We start from the raw sequence: 19203 nt of genomic DNA, 5'->3' as shown, positions 1-19203 counted from the left end.
ACCATGCCGAGTGCGGGGAGGCATAGCTGAAAAATAAGGAGCAAAGGATGCATAAGCAACAATTTTAGAAACCACATAGTGAAGTGGGAGGAAGGGCGAGTGCTGCCTGTCAGGGGCGGTCAGACCGAGAGCCACGGCCGGTCAGACCGACGCCCTATGTCGGTCAAACCGACGGCCCACGGCCGGTCAAACCGTCGGCCCTCGGCCGGTCAGACCGACGGCTCACAGCCGGTCAGACCGCGTCCGGTCAGACCGCCACTGACACGAGCACACCCAAATCCTTCCACAATCCACACAAATGATTCTAAAAATTGCTAGAACAGTGTTGCACAAGATTGGAACTAAAACATCAAGGTGTAGGTCTATTGAAGCAATGGGGAAACTACCCTTAACCCTAAAGATTGAAATAGACCGATTTGAGAGCAATGCACAAGAGGGAGAGGGATTTACCGGTTGAAGGAGTTGAATCACACCAAGAAACTACCCTCTATTGGTGCAAATCGATGAACACCTCTTCCTTCACCTAGGGTTCCATGCCATGGATCATAAACTCAATAAGAACTCAAATCAATCCATGGAATAGAGAGAGGAAGAGGAGGAGATTCACTTACGGTGTAACCAGAGTGATTTTGACGGTTGAACCGGATGGATTTGGTGGAGGGAGGTGGCTAGGGTTTGGGAGAGGAGAGAGAAGGAGTTTTTTCGAGTTGGAGAAGAGAAGAGATGAGATGGGATGAGGAGGGGTCGGGTAGAAGGAGGAGGAGGAGGAAGAAAGGACAAAGTCCTGGGCCCACCATCCCTGGCCGGTCAGACCGGCTATACGCGGCCGGTCAGACCAGGGTGCAACCGGTCAGACCGGTCCTTAGAGGCCGGTCAGACCGCCGCCACCAGGCCGGTCAGACCGCGCATATAGCGCCGGTCAGACCGCCTGGCTCCCAGCCGATTGTGCACAGCCCTTGCACAGTTCGGCTACCCCCACACAATAAAATTCAACAAAAATTTGATTTTTGGAGCAATTTTGAAATGTGTGAGTTGAAATATTGCCAACCATTCATAATATTTGAAATTTATGAAGATTTGCAACAAAACTCACTTGAGTGCTAGGAGGTGACCATTTATGGTCTATAGGGGTTTTTGGGCGAATTTGATTTTCAAACAACTTTTGAAATATTTGGTTTTTGAATATGATTTGAATACCAAAAACATTTCAAATCTTCTTCTCTACCAGCTTTGTTTTGAAACTTTTCTCAAATTCCTTCTCAATTTCATTTTGGGGTTTAATATCATTTTGGCCAAAAACAAGATTCTAGATTCTTCAAAAGAGGGCCAAAATGGCATTTTCATTCAAAAATCATTTTTCTTGCAAAGTGAAGGTTGGAAAACATATAGGGAGCCTTTTGAAACATTTTCCAAGATATAGTTTTCAAATTACATTGATTTTGCAAAAATTTTGACTTATGTTGACTTGGGCATTTTGAAAACACTACTAGCACTTTTGGTTGATTTGCTCACATAAAAGGAAGTGGAGCACATGCAAGAGTGCAAAACTCCCCCTTAATGTGACATGCTCCATTTTCGCAATGAAGAACCAAATGGCAATAAATCCAAAGCAAGAAAGCAAATAGGAGCAAATAAACAATATGCAAAAGAAGCAACCATGGTGCACCATCTCAAGCCACATTAGAGAAGTCTATGACATTTAACTCATTCCTCAACTTGCAAAAGCGGGTTTCATCAAGAGGCTTGGTAAAAATGTCGGCTAGTTGATCCTCGGTTCTTATGTGGCTAATAATTATGTCACACTTGGTAACATGGTCTCTTAGGAAGTGATGGCGAATGTCAATATGCTTGGTTCTAGAATGTTGGACCAGGTTATTGGCTATTTTTATGGCACTATCATTGTCACATAGGAGTGGGGTTTTGGTGAAGGATATACCATAGTCCAACAAGGTTTGTTTCATCCAAAGCAATTGGGCACAACAACTACCCGCCGAAACATATTCCGCCTCGGCGGTAGAGAGGGCTACGGAGTTTTGTTTCTTGGATGACCATGACACAAGGGATCTACCAAGCATTTGGCAACTACCGGATGTGCTCTTTCTATCCACTTTGCAACCGGCATAATCCGAATCGGAATAGCTAATAAGCTTAAATTTAGCACCTTTTGGGTACCACAAGCCAATAGTAGAGGAATGCTTTAAATATCTTAGAATCCTTTTCACGGCCACTAAGTCACACTCCTTAGGAGCGGCTTGAAACCGTGCACACATGCAAACACTAAACATGATATCCGGCCTAGATGCGGTAAGGTAAAGCAAGCTACCAATCATGGAACGATAAAGCTTTAAATCTACCGGTTTACCTCCCTCATCAAGGTCGAGATGCCCGTTGGTTGCCATAGGTGTCTTGATGGGCTTCGCATCTTCCAAGCCAAACCTCTTGAGTAGATCCTTGATGTACTTGGTTTGGCTCACGAACGTCCCATCCTTGAGTTGCTTGATTTGAAGTCCAAGGAAGAAGCTCAACTCTCCAATCATGGACATCTCAAATTCCCTAGACATCATATCACCAAATTCCTTGCAAAATACCTCATTAGTAGAACCGAATATGATGTCTCAAAGTGCCGCCGGTCAGACCGGCCTTATGCGCCGGTCAGACCGCCGTTGAGGAGCCGGTTAGACCGGCCAGGGCACTCTGGTCAGACCACCACTATGTGGCCGGTCTGACCGCTCCTGGTCAGGCCGAACCCAGTGAAAAGTGTGTGTGAAATGTGAGCACAAGTCTAAATGCATAATGACCTAATGTGGCAAATAAAATCATCTCTTTGCTAGGTCATTACCCCTCTTAATAGTACGGCGAAACTAAAATTAAACTAGCAAATTTGATCGTCCTACACCTCGATCAATTCTAAATTAAAGCGCTAGTTTTACCGTCTTCTTTCCCTTTGCTTTGCGCCGTCAATTTTAATCCATCGATAATCATCCATGCGCACATATGACGTGGACCTAACTTAAAATGTATAGCTCAAAGACAATGGTTAGTCCACAATTAGTGCTTGTCATTAATTACCAAAATTAACATCGGGGGCCTAGATGCTTCAGTAGAGTAGATGAGAGAGGATGAGAATGAGTGGAATGGGTCTCCTTTTATTCATATGCAACGGGAAATTACAACTTTGCCCTTGATTTGCTATATATATACAACATCATCTTAGGGGTATTTTAGTTATTTTATACATTAGTTTATACAACACTCAAGTATGGGGTTATTCCCCAACAACTAAGTTTATAGAAAAATATAACAATACCTCAAACACACAATTAACAAACAAATTATCAAAATATATTCAATATTATATTTATCATCAATTCATTATACTACTTAAAAAAATGTAGTGATGGTGGTGGATCCTGAACAATCGAAGGTTTGAAGTCCATCCATGGATCCTTCCACACAATCAACGGTTCAGAGTACTTCGGATAGCGCTCCACGGCATTATTCCGCATGCGTTCGTTGTTGTTCCTCTGCCCACTTCTCTCGTTCTCTCCAAAACAACTTCTCCCACTTACTTTCTACTCAACACCCCCAGCGCTCCAAGCCGCCGCAAGTCTATTGCTCCCTTCTCGTTCCCCGTCCACGCCGCCACCCCACCACCAAGCCCCCTAACGAAGGTTGTCGCCACCATCTATCCAATCCCGCCCCTTCCAACCCATGGCCATGCAAGTAGTTGTACTAATAAATGCTACTCCCTCCGTTTCAGGTTATAAGGGCCAGTTTGGTTTGTGACCAATGTTGGCCTTACCAAAATTTGGCATGCCAATTTTTGATAAGGCCAACATGTGTTTGGATTGAAGCCAAATTAAACTAATTTGGCTATTGAAATGGCCTATGTTACATAGGCATGCCAAAATTTGGCTTCAATCCAAACATACACAATTATTGTTGAGGTTGCCAAAAAATTGGCAAGCCTAATTTAGGCCTCAAACCAAACTGGCCCTAAGACATTTTGACTTTCGTCAAAGTCAAACTGCTTTAAGTTTGACCAAGTTTATAGAAAAAAGCAGTAAAATTTTTAACCCAAGATAAATTTTTTATGAAAATATATTCAATTATTGATTTGATGATACTAATTTAGTATTATAAATATTACTATATTTGTCTATAAGCTTAGTCAAACTTGAAACAGTTTGACTTTGACCAAAGTCAAAATGTTTTATAACTTGAAACGGAGGTAGTATCAAACTAGGGAACCTACACTACCGGGTGATTTCAAGGTTTTTGCTCCCGTTGGCACATAGCCACAGAAGTGGTCGGTTGCTGCCACGAGTAGCTACATTGGATTCGGGTCACGCCGCCACTCACTTTGAGTACTAACAACAGGTGTGACCCCCAATCGCCCGTCCTTATAAGGATCCATCGACATTCGAGTCCCGAGTTCTGACGGTAGTTATGGTCGTGTCATCTTTGATTTGTGAGAAATCCACTGCACCTATTGATTCGCCCCAAAGGAGGAAAAAAAATCCAAGTTAGTAAGAATGAGAGATGGATGATTTTGTAAAAATAACACTATGTGTGAAAGGGGTGTCCCACATAGCTGATGTGACATTTTCTTCTAGGTTGGTCAATGATGTGGCAAAAATTCTTGCGTGGCAACCTTTTGAACCACAGTTGCATCCAGCTAGTCAAGATATTGTAATGTTACGTTCAATTTTTGAGCTTTTACTTTTACATCTAATTGTACACACCTATTAAGTTTTTTCCCTTATCACTTTTAAGTTTTTAATTACACCTAACCGCACAACGAACACAAACTGCCGGTGCAATTTACCTTGCCACTAGTTATGCTTAATTATAATTATAAGAGAAATAATAAATTTAACAAATTTTGCTATATATTTGTCAACAAATTTTCTTCCAAAAATTTATCAGATGTAATTACAGTATAATCGTAGTGTAATTACATTGTAACTTACATGTAATTACACTGTAACTATAATGTAACTTGTATGTAATTTTCAAAAATCTTTTCGTAACATGTTATTTCGGTAAAATGGAGGTCGTGGGAGCAAATCATTTCACATATGTGTGTGTTGTGATTTTTTTTCTTCCTCACCAGAACAAATCTTGTAATAGATCTAACGATTCAAAATTATGTGAAACTTACATACAAGTTACACTGTAGTTACATACAAGTTATAGTGTAATTACACTACGATTGTACTATAATTATATCTGTCAAATTTTTAGGAGAAAAATTGTCGACAAATGTATAGGTGGCCCCTAAATTTAATGCATCGACAATTTTATGGTTACTGTTCACGTAATTTCTTTTGCGCTCCTTCGTTTTTTTGTTTTTACAAACAAGTCCCTAGTGCTTCGCCTCGCGCTATTTTCGGGCCGTTTCTCGGGTGCGGCCCAGCCCACGACACCGAACCGCAATCCCCTCCTTCGTTTCGCCGCGGCGGCGCGGACCACACCACTGCTCCCCGCCGCCGCCGGCGGCTGCTCCGACCGCCGCCCCCGCGCACGCCGCCGCCGATGTGGAAGAGAGTTCTGGAGACGACGAAGAAGGCCGCCGCCGCCGCTACCGCTACCGCCGCAACTGGCCCGCAGCTCGCCACGCGGAAAAACCCTTCCTCCAGCCGCCGCAAGGCCGTCACGCCGGCCACCGCGGTCTCCCCCGCCGCACTCCTCCGCCTCAAGCAGGCCGCCTCCTCGAAGAGGACCAACCTGCCCTCCACCCTCCCCGACGCCCAAGGTAACCGGCACCACTGCTCTCCTCCGCTTCCCCATTCGCTTCTCGCTTACTCCTACCGATTGTGTTGCTCAGATGTAGCCGCTGTGGAGGACGAGAACCCTTCCGGCGGTTTCACCAAGGAGATCCTGTCCATCTTGAATGGTATCATCAAACTTCAGTCTGACACTATCTCATGGTCATTTTGCGATGGCCAAAGTGGAAACTGATGGTGTAATCGTGATATGCTTGCTCAATGTTTAGGACCTGATGATGCGGATGAATTGAGGGGGGCGCAAGCGCCACCGGAGGAGTCTGAAGATGCCGAAGAGTCTGTCGTGAACAGGATACTGGACACGGAGTGGTTTGCGGCGCCACCACCTAGCAACCCACTGGCGGCCTGGCGGAAGGAGGTGGCAAGGGAGAAGAAGAAACGGTACATATTCAAGAACACAGAGAGCCGCCGCTTCACCAGGTTGATGCAGAAGTGCGCCGATAAGCTTGGAGCAGAGCCCGCGCTTGAATTCTTTGGGAAGCTGGGGAGGGATACTGGGGCTAAGGAGTTTAATGCTTTGATCAGGATTTGTTTGGGCAAGGCAAAGGAATGCAGGGATATTGACTCAGCAGTGGAGCATATTTATAGGGCATATCGCCTCTTTGAGCTGATGAGAGAAAGGGGTTATCAGATTGTGGAAGATTTTTATGGACCATTCCTTCTGTATCTGGTGGATGTAGGGATGTCAGAGGAGTTTGATATGTTCAGTGTGTTCTTTAAGGATGCAAATCCACAGTCCAGCTCGAGAATAGCTTATTACGAGATGTTGTTATGGATTAGAGCTCAAGATGAAGAAAAGATTCAAGAACTTTGCCGCTCTGTTGAAGACTTCAATGAAGAAGGTGACTATGATATAGCAGGTAACTAACCAAAATCAGAACCAATCTTCCTTTGTCACTCATTCACAAATGGGAAAAGTGCTGTTTAATGTTGCACAATTTATTCGACACACAGAACATTCTTCCAACTATACCTTATTCAAGATACTGCTTTACAGAAAGTTATATGCTGGCCTTTGCTGAAAGCGACAGGAGGCTGGATTTCATCAGCTTGCTTGAGTCACTTGATCCAACAAGAATTTTACGCTCAAAGTACTTATTGACCATATTCCAGTCTTTGGGTAGGTTAGAATTGAAGAACTATGCTGAGAAGCTTCTTCAGCAGATGAGGTCGAAAGGTAATAACTCTGTCGTTTTGCCAAAAAATTTAAATATCCATTTGCTGGAAATAAGATGGACATATGATTAATATTGGCCACAAATATTTCTATTCTAATGTTATTCAGTTACCCCATCAGATTTTCCTCTGTTACGTTTCTTACCTGCTAATGTTTCTGTTTCAGAATCTGGTGTTGGAAAATTTTCATCGATAATATTTGAGTATGCTTCAAATATGCCAAACATAGCGGTGAGGAATCTTTTACGATGACTACTGGTAATATTCGTAGCCACTAATTATAGTATGAACTTGGAGTGGACTTTACGTGTAGCGTTCTTCAATCCTGTGCAAAAATGGTCTTATAGCAAGATGTTAAAAAAAAAAGGAATATGTAATACAGTACTTTAGAGAGCACACCCAATTTTGCTATTATATTTTTATTCTGTGCGAAAGAAGTATTCTGCATTTCCATAATGCACATTGTGTGGCTAAAAAACACGGTGCTTTGGGCTAAACTAGCATAGAAAATTTATAAATTTATTTCTGTGTGATTCAAAAGAATAGACAATCCATTTTTTTTATTCGGACATCGAAAGATAAATCATGTTTCATCAAATTGCTAATATGACCACATTTTATTTGATCCCAAGTGGATGGAAAGGTTTATTTGCTGATATACTACTCCCTCCATCCAAAAGTCTAAGACCTATTCCATTCTTTGGCTTTTCCAAAAGTCTAAGTCATATTTGTAGTCACTATGTGCTATATTAAATTTTTGAGCGGAGCCCAAGAAGCCATTTGAGTACTTATTGGTTGCATGTTCATTGATTTTGTCACATGATGAATGAATTAATTACTCATTGGTCTTGGTGCAAAAAGAAATAGGTCTTAGACTTTTGGATGTAGGGGGTATCTTAGTTTTCGTGACTTGCTTACAAAAACTGTGGTGTTCAATCTAAGAATGACATTATTTAAAAAATATAACTATCTGAACCAGTGCAGTTAGTTATCATGTTAACAGCACCCTTTTAGCTAAACAGAATGATAAGAACACTGGAAATGGATTTTCTTGAAGGTTGAAGATGTTATAGTATCATTCGATAGATGGCATGAGCAGTTTGAGGTAGCACCCTCTATTTCTGCATCTGAGAAGATCATCTCTGTTTGTTGCAAATCGTCAAAGGTAAGTCAAATCCACCGGTACTTTTTTTTAAAAAAAAGATGGTTAAGTAATTCAATACATGTTTTTAGAAATTTGGTCCCCAAACAATATATGATCTTTTTTATGTATGCGATGTCCATACATACCTTTTGCTTTGTGTTGTTTGGTTTCTGCTGGCCTGGGTACTTAACCGGCTTTACGTTTAAAGAGTCCATGTCATGCCTAACAGCCTAACATACCTATCTGGTCTATTATTTCAAGTAGCTATCAGTCCACCGGTAGTTTTTTTTTTATTTAAATTCTTCTACCACCACCTAGGTGTTGGGAAGAAATGCTTATTTAAATTTGGATGCAGTGGAAATGTGTGGTCACTTGGAATGGTTTATTAATGGATATTGGCTGATGTGTGCTGAACTTGTGGCCACCATTTGGGTAGCCACCACTGAAGTGTAGCAAAGAGCTTGGAGTTTAGTTTGAAGCCTAACCTAGTAACCTTGCTATGAAACCTTAGGCGTGGTACAGTTTGTTAGGCAAATATCTTGCTCATTTCTGTGATTGAACTTTGCCATATGCATGCCATAGACTCAGATTGTCACTTAACTTTTTCTACAGCCATGGCTGTGAATTTTGTTGCCCAAAATTAGTTATAGCAAAGTTTTTTACAAACCAAATAGGCCTCAATATTGTATGTGATACACATATTTTGGTACAACAATCTTAGTTTCAATTTTAAGTGTTTGGATTTATCAATCTGGGCCACTCAAATCAATATTATAACTGCGCTGTGTTCCCTAATGTTTTATGCAGATCAGCTTAGCTCTTGATGTAGCTGAGTGCTTATGTAAATCCAACCCCGATATGCCAGTTGAATTGTTTCATCCAATAATACAGGCCTGTGAACAAGGCTCTGAATTTCACATGGTAAGCAGTTCTATATGACTATATTTAGTTGTGGCTTGCAGTGCAGATGTGTGTTCATTTTATATTAATTATTAGGGGGTATTATAGGTTAAAAGAATTTGCAACATTTAAGTGCTTTGTATGGTTTTGTGCATGACTGCATATGTTTTTAGTAACAACATAAGCATCTTGTAGAACATGACCTTTTCTAGTATGAACACATCCCAACCTATTAAAGCACTAGTACAATCGTTACATTGTTGTAATGTAATAACTAACTAGTGATCTTAATAAGCTGTTATTTACATTTGTTTGAGTTGTTAAAGCATAAAATTGATTGTGAGGAAGTCTCTGCCACGCATCATAAGTCATAAGATATATGAACTACTGTTGCTGGTCTCACAGGTAGCATCTATTTTAAAAATTAACTATACATGTTCTCATGTGATATGTCTTATTGGGAACAATGCTAAGCATCTGTATTCACTCTAACCTTTTCAGGTTCATCCAATATATGATTTGATGCGTCGCCACAAGATGAAATTGAAAACCGAAACATTCAGAAACATGATAAATTTATGTGTAAAGATGAAAGATGTAAGTCATTATGCAGGTCACCTGCTATGTTTAGGCATCATATGAAATTTACTGATCTTTTTTCTCCCCAGTTTGAAGGTGCTTACCGTATACTCACAGATGCAGAAGAGTCTGGGGATATATCCACTGTAAGCCTGTATAATGCTATCATGCTTGGATATTTCAGAGAGGTAAACTCTCGGGTTATCTGTTGTTCTTTTGATTTGTTTTCCTCAGTTACCATACAATCCATATGTCCATTTTAATTATTCAAAAAATGATGGATCTCCTATTAACTATTGTCAGCATACTTGCTCAACTTTAGCTGACTCGATTTTACATCATGCCTGGTCAGTAGAAATGCATAAACACATAAGAGATGACACATGCTTGTTTTTTTTTGTTGAGATTTTCCAAACCTCTTCCCTCAAGTACAAATGCGCAACAGTTTCGAATAAGCAACCACTGTAACTATTCAGTATGAAAACGGCATGAAATTTCAAAAAAAAATTTGAGGGGAAACACTACTGGACTTACCAAGTAGTTATGATTTTTTTATTATTAGCAAAAGACCATATTTACATACTGTAGTAAGATTTAAAGACTATTATTCCAGATTGTTTGTGCCTTAGTGCCTTTCTCCCTTTAAATTCGCTATGTTTCTATATAGAAAAACCACAATGGAGCACAGATGGTCATGGCGCAAATGCAGATTGCCGGAGTAAAACCAGATTCTGAAACATACTGTTATTTGATATTTAACTGTGAGTTCGAAGAGAAAATCTCTGAGGTTTGTCACATACCTGATTGTTTATTATTACCATTTTTGTGTGTGTTTCAAATAGAGAGGCAACTGTATATGTTCTTGAAAGAACACCTAGTGAAATTATATCCCCAAGTAATTAATTCTATTTGCATTGTTAAATTCTGTTGGATATATCATCATGCAGCATATCGCATCTTCCATTACATACTAACATGCCTACTCTGTCCGGAAATGCTCCCTCCTTTTCTGTTTAATTGTCTCGTTGACTATGGTACACATATCAATGCAATCAACTTTTATCTCCTAAAATAACCAAAGCTCCTAGGTGAGTGGAATATGTTTTCGTTATGTATAATCGAAACTTTGAAAGAACACTCTAGATATTTCTGATTACTTGTATCAATGTCATATTGTTAAATTTATGATTGGCCCTCAAAGGACAAAATAGGGAATGCCGCTGTGACAAATGTATAGTGCCAAGTATTCTCAGACACAAAATTATGGTCAACTGTGACAAGTAAAGGAAAATGGAGGAATTATCTGACATTTTAAAAGACGCGTAGTCAAACTTCTTTATCTTTGACCATCATTGTGTAAAAAAAATATTTAGATTGGTCATGTGGAATTTCGGAAATGGTGCAATTAGAATTGTCATATAAATCTTAATTTTTTTTACTAATACACTTATTTAAAGTAATTTTTGAAGTTGCATATTGGAGGGTTTGCCAATGTCTAAAACGCCATATACTATTGAACAATTGGCATGATTCTTTACCATAGTTTACACTGACATTAGAATTTCATGTTTTAAACCCTTTTCAATTTATAGTTTCTGTTGGGATAAGCACTGGCTGTTGAATTGTTTACAGTATCTTGATCAATTACGGCAAGATGGAATACACATGTCCAAGCATATATATATGTCACTAGTTAGTGCATATGCAAGACTTGGGAATTTTGACATGGCTAAACAGGTAATGTGCTTGCCGATCATAATTCTCTTTGAATTTTGCTGCACCTTCAGGTGCCAGATCTCACACATGTACTCGTGTTTTCTGAATTAGATTACATAAGTTAATGGCTATTATTATTACTACGAAGATGCTAATGTTGTACTTGTTCTATTTTGCTACTGAAAACCTTTGCTGCTTTCTTAGGTTCTCCAAAACAAGGAAATACCACCTAAGTACCTCAATGAAATTAAGAGTGCGCTTATAGGAGCTCTTGCATCAAATGGGAAGGTATTAGATGGACTTATCATGTATGATGAAATCAAGCAATCTGGATGCCACCTTGAGCCAAAATCAGCAATAGCCCTGATTGTAAGTAAAACTGTTACGTATGTTTACTTCTAATGAAGAAATGGGTTGTGCCTACACGTTTGAGAACCACTTGTTCTATTCTCCATCCTTAATAGTATTTTTTTTTCCTGCAGGAGAATACCCAAACAAAAGGTGAGCTGGATAGACTGTATCAACTTCTGGAAGAGCTTGGTGACTCAAACATGTGGTTTGACGGGTGCAGTAGAGTACTTCTGTACTGTGTTCAGCACAATCACCCTAAGTATGCTAATCGATATTTAAGCAGTTGTATTTATACTTCTGTTTACTTTTTATTTTTCATTCACTCTTTATTTTCATCATCTTTTCCAGTGCCGCCATTGGTTTGCTTAAGCAGCTTAAGGAGAAAGATGAAATGAGTACATATATGGTTATTGATCAGGTATTGATTGTTATTCTTGGATAGGATAGCACATGAACATTTGATTTCCTTTTTTTTTTTTTTGGTGGGGGGGGGGGGGGCACTGATTTTGACTAGAATCTATACCTTTTGGCTGGCAAAATCCTTTTGATTAAGGGTACATTGGATATCCTGTTTGTTCTAATGTTATCCATGTTTTTTTTACTACTTGGTTATGGTCTTATCTTTAGGAAATATGCTATATGATCTTGCTTATTATTCTGTTAACTAGTTCATAAATTCATTTCAGTTTAATTAGGGTGACATGATGAGCAACCAAACTTGATTTTGATTACAAATATCTAATTGCTTTTATTATTTTTTTACTGTTCAAACTCCTTCGAATTGTTCCTCATAAAGGTGTATATGAATTGTTCCACAAGACATTTCGCCATGAACTATACCTTTTCCATGCTTTCTTTGTTTTGGTACCTCTTGTTTACTTTCATGAATGGTTTTCAAGGTCTTCAGTCAAATATGGGATATGGATCCTGTAAATTTGGATTTTGGAATGAAGATTCTCCATGCTGTGAAAGAGCTTGGGCTTAATGTTTCTCGGACAAGCCTTGACTTTCTTCTTAGTGCTTGTGTAAAGGCAAAGGATTCAAATCGTGCCCAGCTGATATGGACAGAATATGAATCTGCTGGCCTTCCACATAATGTACTGACTTCCTTGAGGTTAGATTCTTCCTATTGGCACATAAGCTGATTATCCAGTACATTTTACAATGTTGGCTTGCTTTTGTTGGGCAATTCGATACCGTGACCAATGTGCTTGCTTTGCAACCTTGTCAAATTCCTTTTATTGTGGCATTTAGTAGATATACTGCATTTGTGCCTGCAGGATGTATCAGGCTCTTTTGTTGTCCCAGAAGAAGAAGGCGACTAAGAAGTTGCTGCGGAAGATACCAAAGGAAGATGTTCATGTGCGTTACATAATAGATTCTTGTCAAAGGGCATACTGCAGCCAGAATCTTAAGCTACCTTCTGCCAGTAGGTCCAGTTCAATAAAGAGAGCTGCTTCCAAGGTATAAGAAACACATTAAATTTGCCACTTCTGTTATAATAAAATATACTGAAACCAATTTGTTACCTCTAGGAAAACTCATCCTGTTAGATGTCTTCATTAAGGAATAATGATCAGATGAGTCCAACATTAATAGAAACTGCATGATGGAAATTTTCGTGAAATATCCTGTATGTCACATTTTGTTATACTGTTGGGATAGTTTCAGGCATTCCCGTCCTATGAAAGAACATGCAAACAGTCATGATTTTATTTTGGTAAAACTTTAAAAATTTAGTGAGAATCATCCATCATCTCATAAATTTCAACTGAAAACATGACTTATATACAAGGACAAAGAGGAAAAAGATAAATTTCACTATTATTTTTAGATTTCCTCATCAGAAGAATAATTTTTGTCAATGTGTAGATCGAGTTTAGTCTTTTGAAGTTCTGTGGGACGATGGATAACATCAATATCTATATTATGATTTCCCTTTTCTTTTCTGGAATTTCTCATTACTGTTCAAATGCTCTTTTATAGGCTGGGAGCACCTGTAAGCCTGCTGCTTCAGGAACCGAGGTGTTTCGAAATGAAGCCGAAGAGGCACATACTGGCCCTTGATAATAGACAGACTTTTCCTGAACATTGCCTCTAGTTCGGTGCCTGGAATTACCTGCACCCGCTTCAAGGAGCTACATGTGTTTCTGTTTCTGGCTTGAAACAAGCAATCATACATGGGAGCCGTCACCGAAAGACGGCGAGACCACTGGCCACATTTGAGGCCTTTGGTGTGACCACTGGCCACCACTCCCTGCATTGCAATTGCATTGCAGCCCCCACTTGGCTTAATGGCCAAGACCTAGCTAGCCAGCCTCTCTGCTCATAGTGCTTCCCATGTGACCACAAGGCTAGGGTTTGGTCACAGTGAAACAATCACTGCCCCACAGCCTCACCAACCAGGAAAAAGATCTGCCCTGTTTGATTTTGGGAGTGGAGTGAGGGGAGAGATTGAGATTGGTAGGGTAGAATAGTTGTACTCCTCAGCCTACAACCAAGATATCACAGGATAATATCTTAACCAGATAGGTAACAGCCACACATTTTTGCACCTGTTACAGCTCAAGTCATTACTAAAACCAGCATTGTTGTAGAAGTTATGATTTGAGTTCTAGTTTTTCTTTATTGGGGTATGCCTTTGATTACAGGTACAATGGTTATGGTGAAGATTGTCTTTTGATCTTGTCATCTAATTCATGGTATGCAATTGCAAAACGGGTTGCATAGCTGAATATATGATGGCTTATGATCAGTTCCTTTCACTAACAGATATTGGGCACTGCCATTTTATTACCTTAAAACGTGCTAATATGTTTGGATAGCTCAGAACCAAAGAGGAAGAAAACAACCCTGTATTTTTTTTCCTTTTCTCCATACTTTTTCTTTCCTATACCATGTAAGGTTCTGACAGGAACCTAACAATGGAAATGGTTCATGAAAATTGTACGCTGGCCCTAGAGAAAGCAAGCAAGAAAGGAGCGCACACCCCACACACTAACTAGATAAGATGAATGGTCCATGCAAATAAGAGACGAGGCTGTAATGATCCAATTTTTGCTTTATGGATAGTACATTATATTGTCTAGTTGAAGATATGCAAAGCCATGGAAAGCCTAAGATATGCAGAAAACGAGCGGCTCATTTGTGTCCCCAATTAAAAAAGAATATGGAACCAACAGGCTTAACTTACAAGACGGTTTGGCATATACCCAAGTCATGCTCTTGGTCTCCATCACAGGTGCTTTAATTAATTTTATTATTTGTAGTCAAGCTATTATTATTATTATTTGGTTGCGCACCTTTTTTCTTTACAGAAAAAAATAAAGAAACATTGGAACTTTGAGAGGTTATCAAAATAGTTAAGCCGTCCTATCAGCCCTGGCACGTACTATATATTCCAGTCTCAAGCGAGCTTTTAACCTCGTAAAGGAAGCCAGCATTTCTGTGGTGTTTGCTATAAAGAACTTTATGTTTTTATGGACGTACTGGGGCACGATATCTAGTGCAATTTGTGTTTTATATTTTTGACATGTTAGAGTTTTGTACATACGGCCGGGTGACACAATCTCTTCAAGTTGGTTAGCTGGTGTACCATTACTTGCAAATTAATTTGGTGTACTTAATTAGACTAGTGTATTGAATACAGATAAGAACACCTTTTGTACCAATGTGACAACGTTGTCCTGCCACAGAAACAGGGTAGCTAAAAAGTTCATATGTAAACATTTTTTTTAGATAATGGAAATGGATTACATCTTCGACTTTTGTCATAAGACACACAACCATAAGTTTAATAGTAATAAAAAGTAAGATAAAAGTAAATCAAAATGAGAAATAAGGTGAATATGTAAACATAAGTTTCCAAAAGAGGGTTTATTCTTATAGTCATATTAAGAAAAGTTTAAACATATAGAAAACCCTTTTCTCGAAATAGAGTATAAACGCACAAGCTAATATATACGTGTGAACACTTACCCCTATAATAAAATCATACAGTACACATGTCTTACTTCTATAACATCTCTAAGAGAGTGGGCTTGTTTTTTACGTTTATGATAATGGAAATGGAAGAGGAAACCCTTATCCCCCTTAAAAAGGATATTTTGAGCTTAACGATTATTGATTGTGTGTGTGTGTCTATATATATATAGACACACACACCACTGAAAAGAATAATTAGCCAAAATAAGAAAAATTCTTGATGCAATATATGTTCAGCTCCAAGCCGCAAGGCTATTAGTGTAAGGAATACATGTTAGGTGCAAAACCAGAAACCAGGATAGAAGCATATGCATGCACAAACATTGGATGCACAGAGCACACAGGACTAAGGATCAGTAGGCCACTAACTAGCAAGCATGCATGCATGCATATGCAACCCAATATGCCATGCCACTTAGCTTCACTCCCCCAAAGGTGCACAACCACACACACACACACACAACTTCCTTTTTACCCCTCAAGCCTTGAATCTTTGGTAGGAGAAGGGGGGAGGAGATTCTCCTTTTGCCATGTGGTTCATACCCTACAACAACCCCAAGCACATATGCATAATGTAGCTTAGATATTTCTCACCCCTTAGCTTGTTTGCAATGCAACTGTGGGGTAATGGACCTTGCCCCAACCACACAAATATACTCCCCCACAAGAGCAGCCAAGTTGGTGACCAGAGATATGTGAGGGCCTGGATCAAAAGGAATTCAGCTAGCACATTCTCATCCATGATCAGCTGTATTTTAATTATACCCGATTCAGAGATTTCATTTTTCTTTCTTTTAAAAAATTATCCCGTCATAGTTATTTGATGTTTATGACAAGATTCGATTAAACTTTTAAAATTATGATCAAAACTTATAATATTTATAGTTGTAGTATTATTCTGCATATTGATAACCCGTCGATTTATTCGATGCCTTTAAAATCCTGCACATGGGGACAAGAAGTCCATGTAACAAGCTATGCACCACAAATGTATAATCCCTGCATGGTAAGCAACTTGCAATGGTTCATTTGGGTGTGGTAGGTCCATGCATGCATGCAGTTGTCATGTCCTTTAGGAGCTTGCACTGCACCACAAAACTCCTACTGCAGCCACAACTAAGCCAATAAGCTAGGGTTCCTTCCTAGCTACCAGCTTGTGGTGCAATTATGCCTTGGGTACTAAGAAAGAAGCAGCCATGCACACATCAACATTGATGCTTGGGTAGCTTATCTAACCTAGTGGTGTCACCTCATTGCTCCAGTGGTCACACACACATATTAACAGGATAGCAACAGGGCAAAGCTAGCTAGCTTGAGTGATCAAATCATCTCCAGGATCTCAAGGTGATGGTGCTTCATATGAGCAAGCCTAGACACCTCTGGGCAGCTTCATGCACCGGCCTCTCTCCACATATTTCATCACCAAAAGTATAGCTAGAGCTACTATATGTCTAGCTATATGCATTGTGTGCCATTCATTTGGACACCTTGATGAACCATTGAGATCTGATTGGAAATAACAAGTATCAAAATATAGAGGTGCATGTAGCCAACAATATATAGGATAAAGATTTACCTTTCCTTATGTCATTTCTATTTTATCCGATTTGGTCTCTCCATATATAGATTAACAGCTTATTTGGAATACTCCTTCTGTTTCATATTATAAGTCGTTTGTCTTTTTTCCTAGTCAATCTTTGTTAAGTTTGATCAAGTTTATAAAAAAGTTTAGCACCATATGAAATATCAAATTAGTTCCATTAAATCTACCATTGAATAGAGTATGATAATACATACATACATACATACATACATACATATATATATATATAGGAAAATGCAGATTTGCACTCGGGTTCATATGTACCTACAATCTACACCGTTGATGTGTTCCAAGATTCGTGCTGCAAAATGTACCTAACCTTAACCAAATGAATGCTTACTATAGGGAGAAAAGATAATTAGGATTAGGTTGGTTCACAATATGTATAACATGTATGTTGCATTTTTTACCAAATAAATTTTTCAATAATAATCATATATGACATTTATATATCTAGTGCATTGTATTTCTCTAATCCTTATTTTGTTTATAACATGATATTTAGTCAAAATGAGAAAACAATATATCTACTATATCACCAAATTGTCATTTTGCAAAAATGATATTTCCAAAATGATATATATCCTACCATCAAAAACTACATAAACAAGATAATTTATATAAACAAGGTAAACTACATAAACAAGTTTTGCATACAAGAAATACAAAAATTATATAAACAAGGTATTTTACACTTGTAAAAAGTATAGTATAACGTAAATATCATGCATGTTACATTTTGTTAGCACCTAATATACTTGCCCTAAGATTCGTGCAAGACACTCATATGGGGCACCATGGTGCCCGGGCACCATGGTATCTAATGCACAAAATAACTCAAATTTTTCAAAATTTTCAAATTGTGAGTATATACCTAGTTATAATAATTCGATTCATACCTATACCTATCAACAAAACAACTCAAATTTAACTTTATTTCACAATCCATGATTACATACCTAACTAATTATATGTATGGATGTAATATACCTAGAATCAAAATCTAACAAAAACAAGTTCAAATTCAGTTCAAAGTTGCTTTGAACTAGTTAGTAAAGTAGTTAATGTTAATACCTAAGTAATTGAAAAAGTTTCATACTCATTTGAATTGGGTATATACTTAATTTCAACAATGGTGTCCGGGCACCATGGAGCACCAAACAAATTTAATATATATATATAAGTTTGATTGTATACTACCGTATTTTTCTGTAAACTTATTAATTAAACTTTAAGAAGTTTGATTAGGAAAAAAGTCAAACGACTTAATATAGTGTAACGGAGAGATTACATGAATTCTGATGGACGGCTCACATTTTGTAGTCATTGAAAACTTTTGTCTCAAACAGGGTCTAATGTTGTGCTAGAAAAGATACCAATGCGCACAATATCGATGCTAACAACAACAACCAAATTCTCCTTTTCCGTGAGGAATCAAAATATCTATGTCTGTTCTGTATGTGAAAATTTTCTCATATGGTTATTGGCCACCACAAGAGATATATCCAACTTGGATTTAATTTCATCCATCTGATCCAGTTGAAAAAAACATATAAACAGAAAAAAAAGTGAACCCATATGCATCCAGAAAGAGAGAAAAATGTGGCGCTGATGCATCCGGGTCAGCCACGCTTGTCAGGGACCGCACACCACTAAACCGGCCGGAAGCTAGCTTAGCTAGGCCTGACAAATATACTGGCAGGTTCAATGAACCGACTTGTCTTTGTCATAGGCCTTATTTGAGCCGTGGAACATTCCAGAACATTAGCATTCAAGGCTTCAAGTCTAGCACGCCATCATTTCCGGAAGTTACACATACTTGTTGTCGTTTATTGTTAACTAGTTCCTCCGTTTCACAATGTAAGTCATTTTAATATTTCTTATATTTATATTGATATTAATGAATATATATATATATATATATATATATGTCTACATTCATTGACATTACTATGAATGTA

At 38.6% G+C, this 19203-nt stretch overlaps 1 protein-coding gene across 2 annotated transcripts; it reads left to right on the top strand.

Moving 5' to 3' along the window:
• Window positions 1-5431: 5431 nt before the first annotated feature.
• Window positions 5432-14451, top strand: LOC127763188 (pentatricopeptide repeat-containing protein At4g04790, mitochondrial-like). Of its 2 annotated transcripts, XM_052287822.1 has the most exons (17): window positions 5432-5758; window positions 5831-5899; window positions 5999-6649; window positions 6787-6966; window positions 7132-7196; window positions 8023-8130; window positions 8917-9030; window positions 9511-9606; window positions 9678-9776; window positions 10256-10375; window positions 11221-11325; window positions 11509-11673; window positions 11787-11914; window positions 12004-12073; window positions 12555-12769; window positions 12936-13119; window positions 13642-14451. In XM_052287822.1, exons 1-17 carry the CDS (start codon window positions 5539-5541, stop codon window positions 13720-13722), a joined length of 2670 nt encoding a protein of 889 aa, XP_052143782.1. In that variant the 5' UTR covers window positions 5432-5538; the 3' UTR covers window positions 13723-14451. The 2 variants fall into 2 exon arrangements, 1 of the variants encoding a protein (XP_052143782.1); XR_008015683.1 differs by lacking the exon at window positions 13642-14451 and having other exon boundaries at window positions 12563-12769; window positions 12936-13073.
• The last annotated feature ends 4752 nt before the right edge of the window (window positions 14452-19203 follow it).

The sequence above is a fragment of the Oryza glaberrima genome, chromosome 2, assembly GCF_000147395.1.
Source record: "Oryza glaberrima chromosome 2, OglaRS2, whole genome shotgun sequence".
Classification (NCBI taxonomy): Eukaryota; Viridiplantae; Streptophyta; class Magnoliopsida; order Poales; family Poaceae; genus Oryza; species Oryza glaberrima.
Note: the sequence above shows the minus strand (reverse complement) of the source record. Positions and strands in the feature narration are given on the sequence as shown.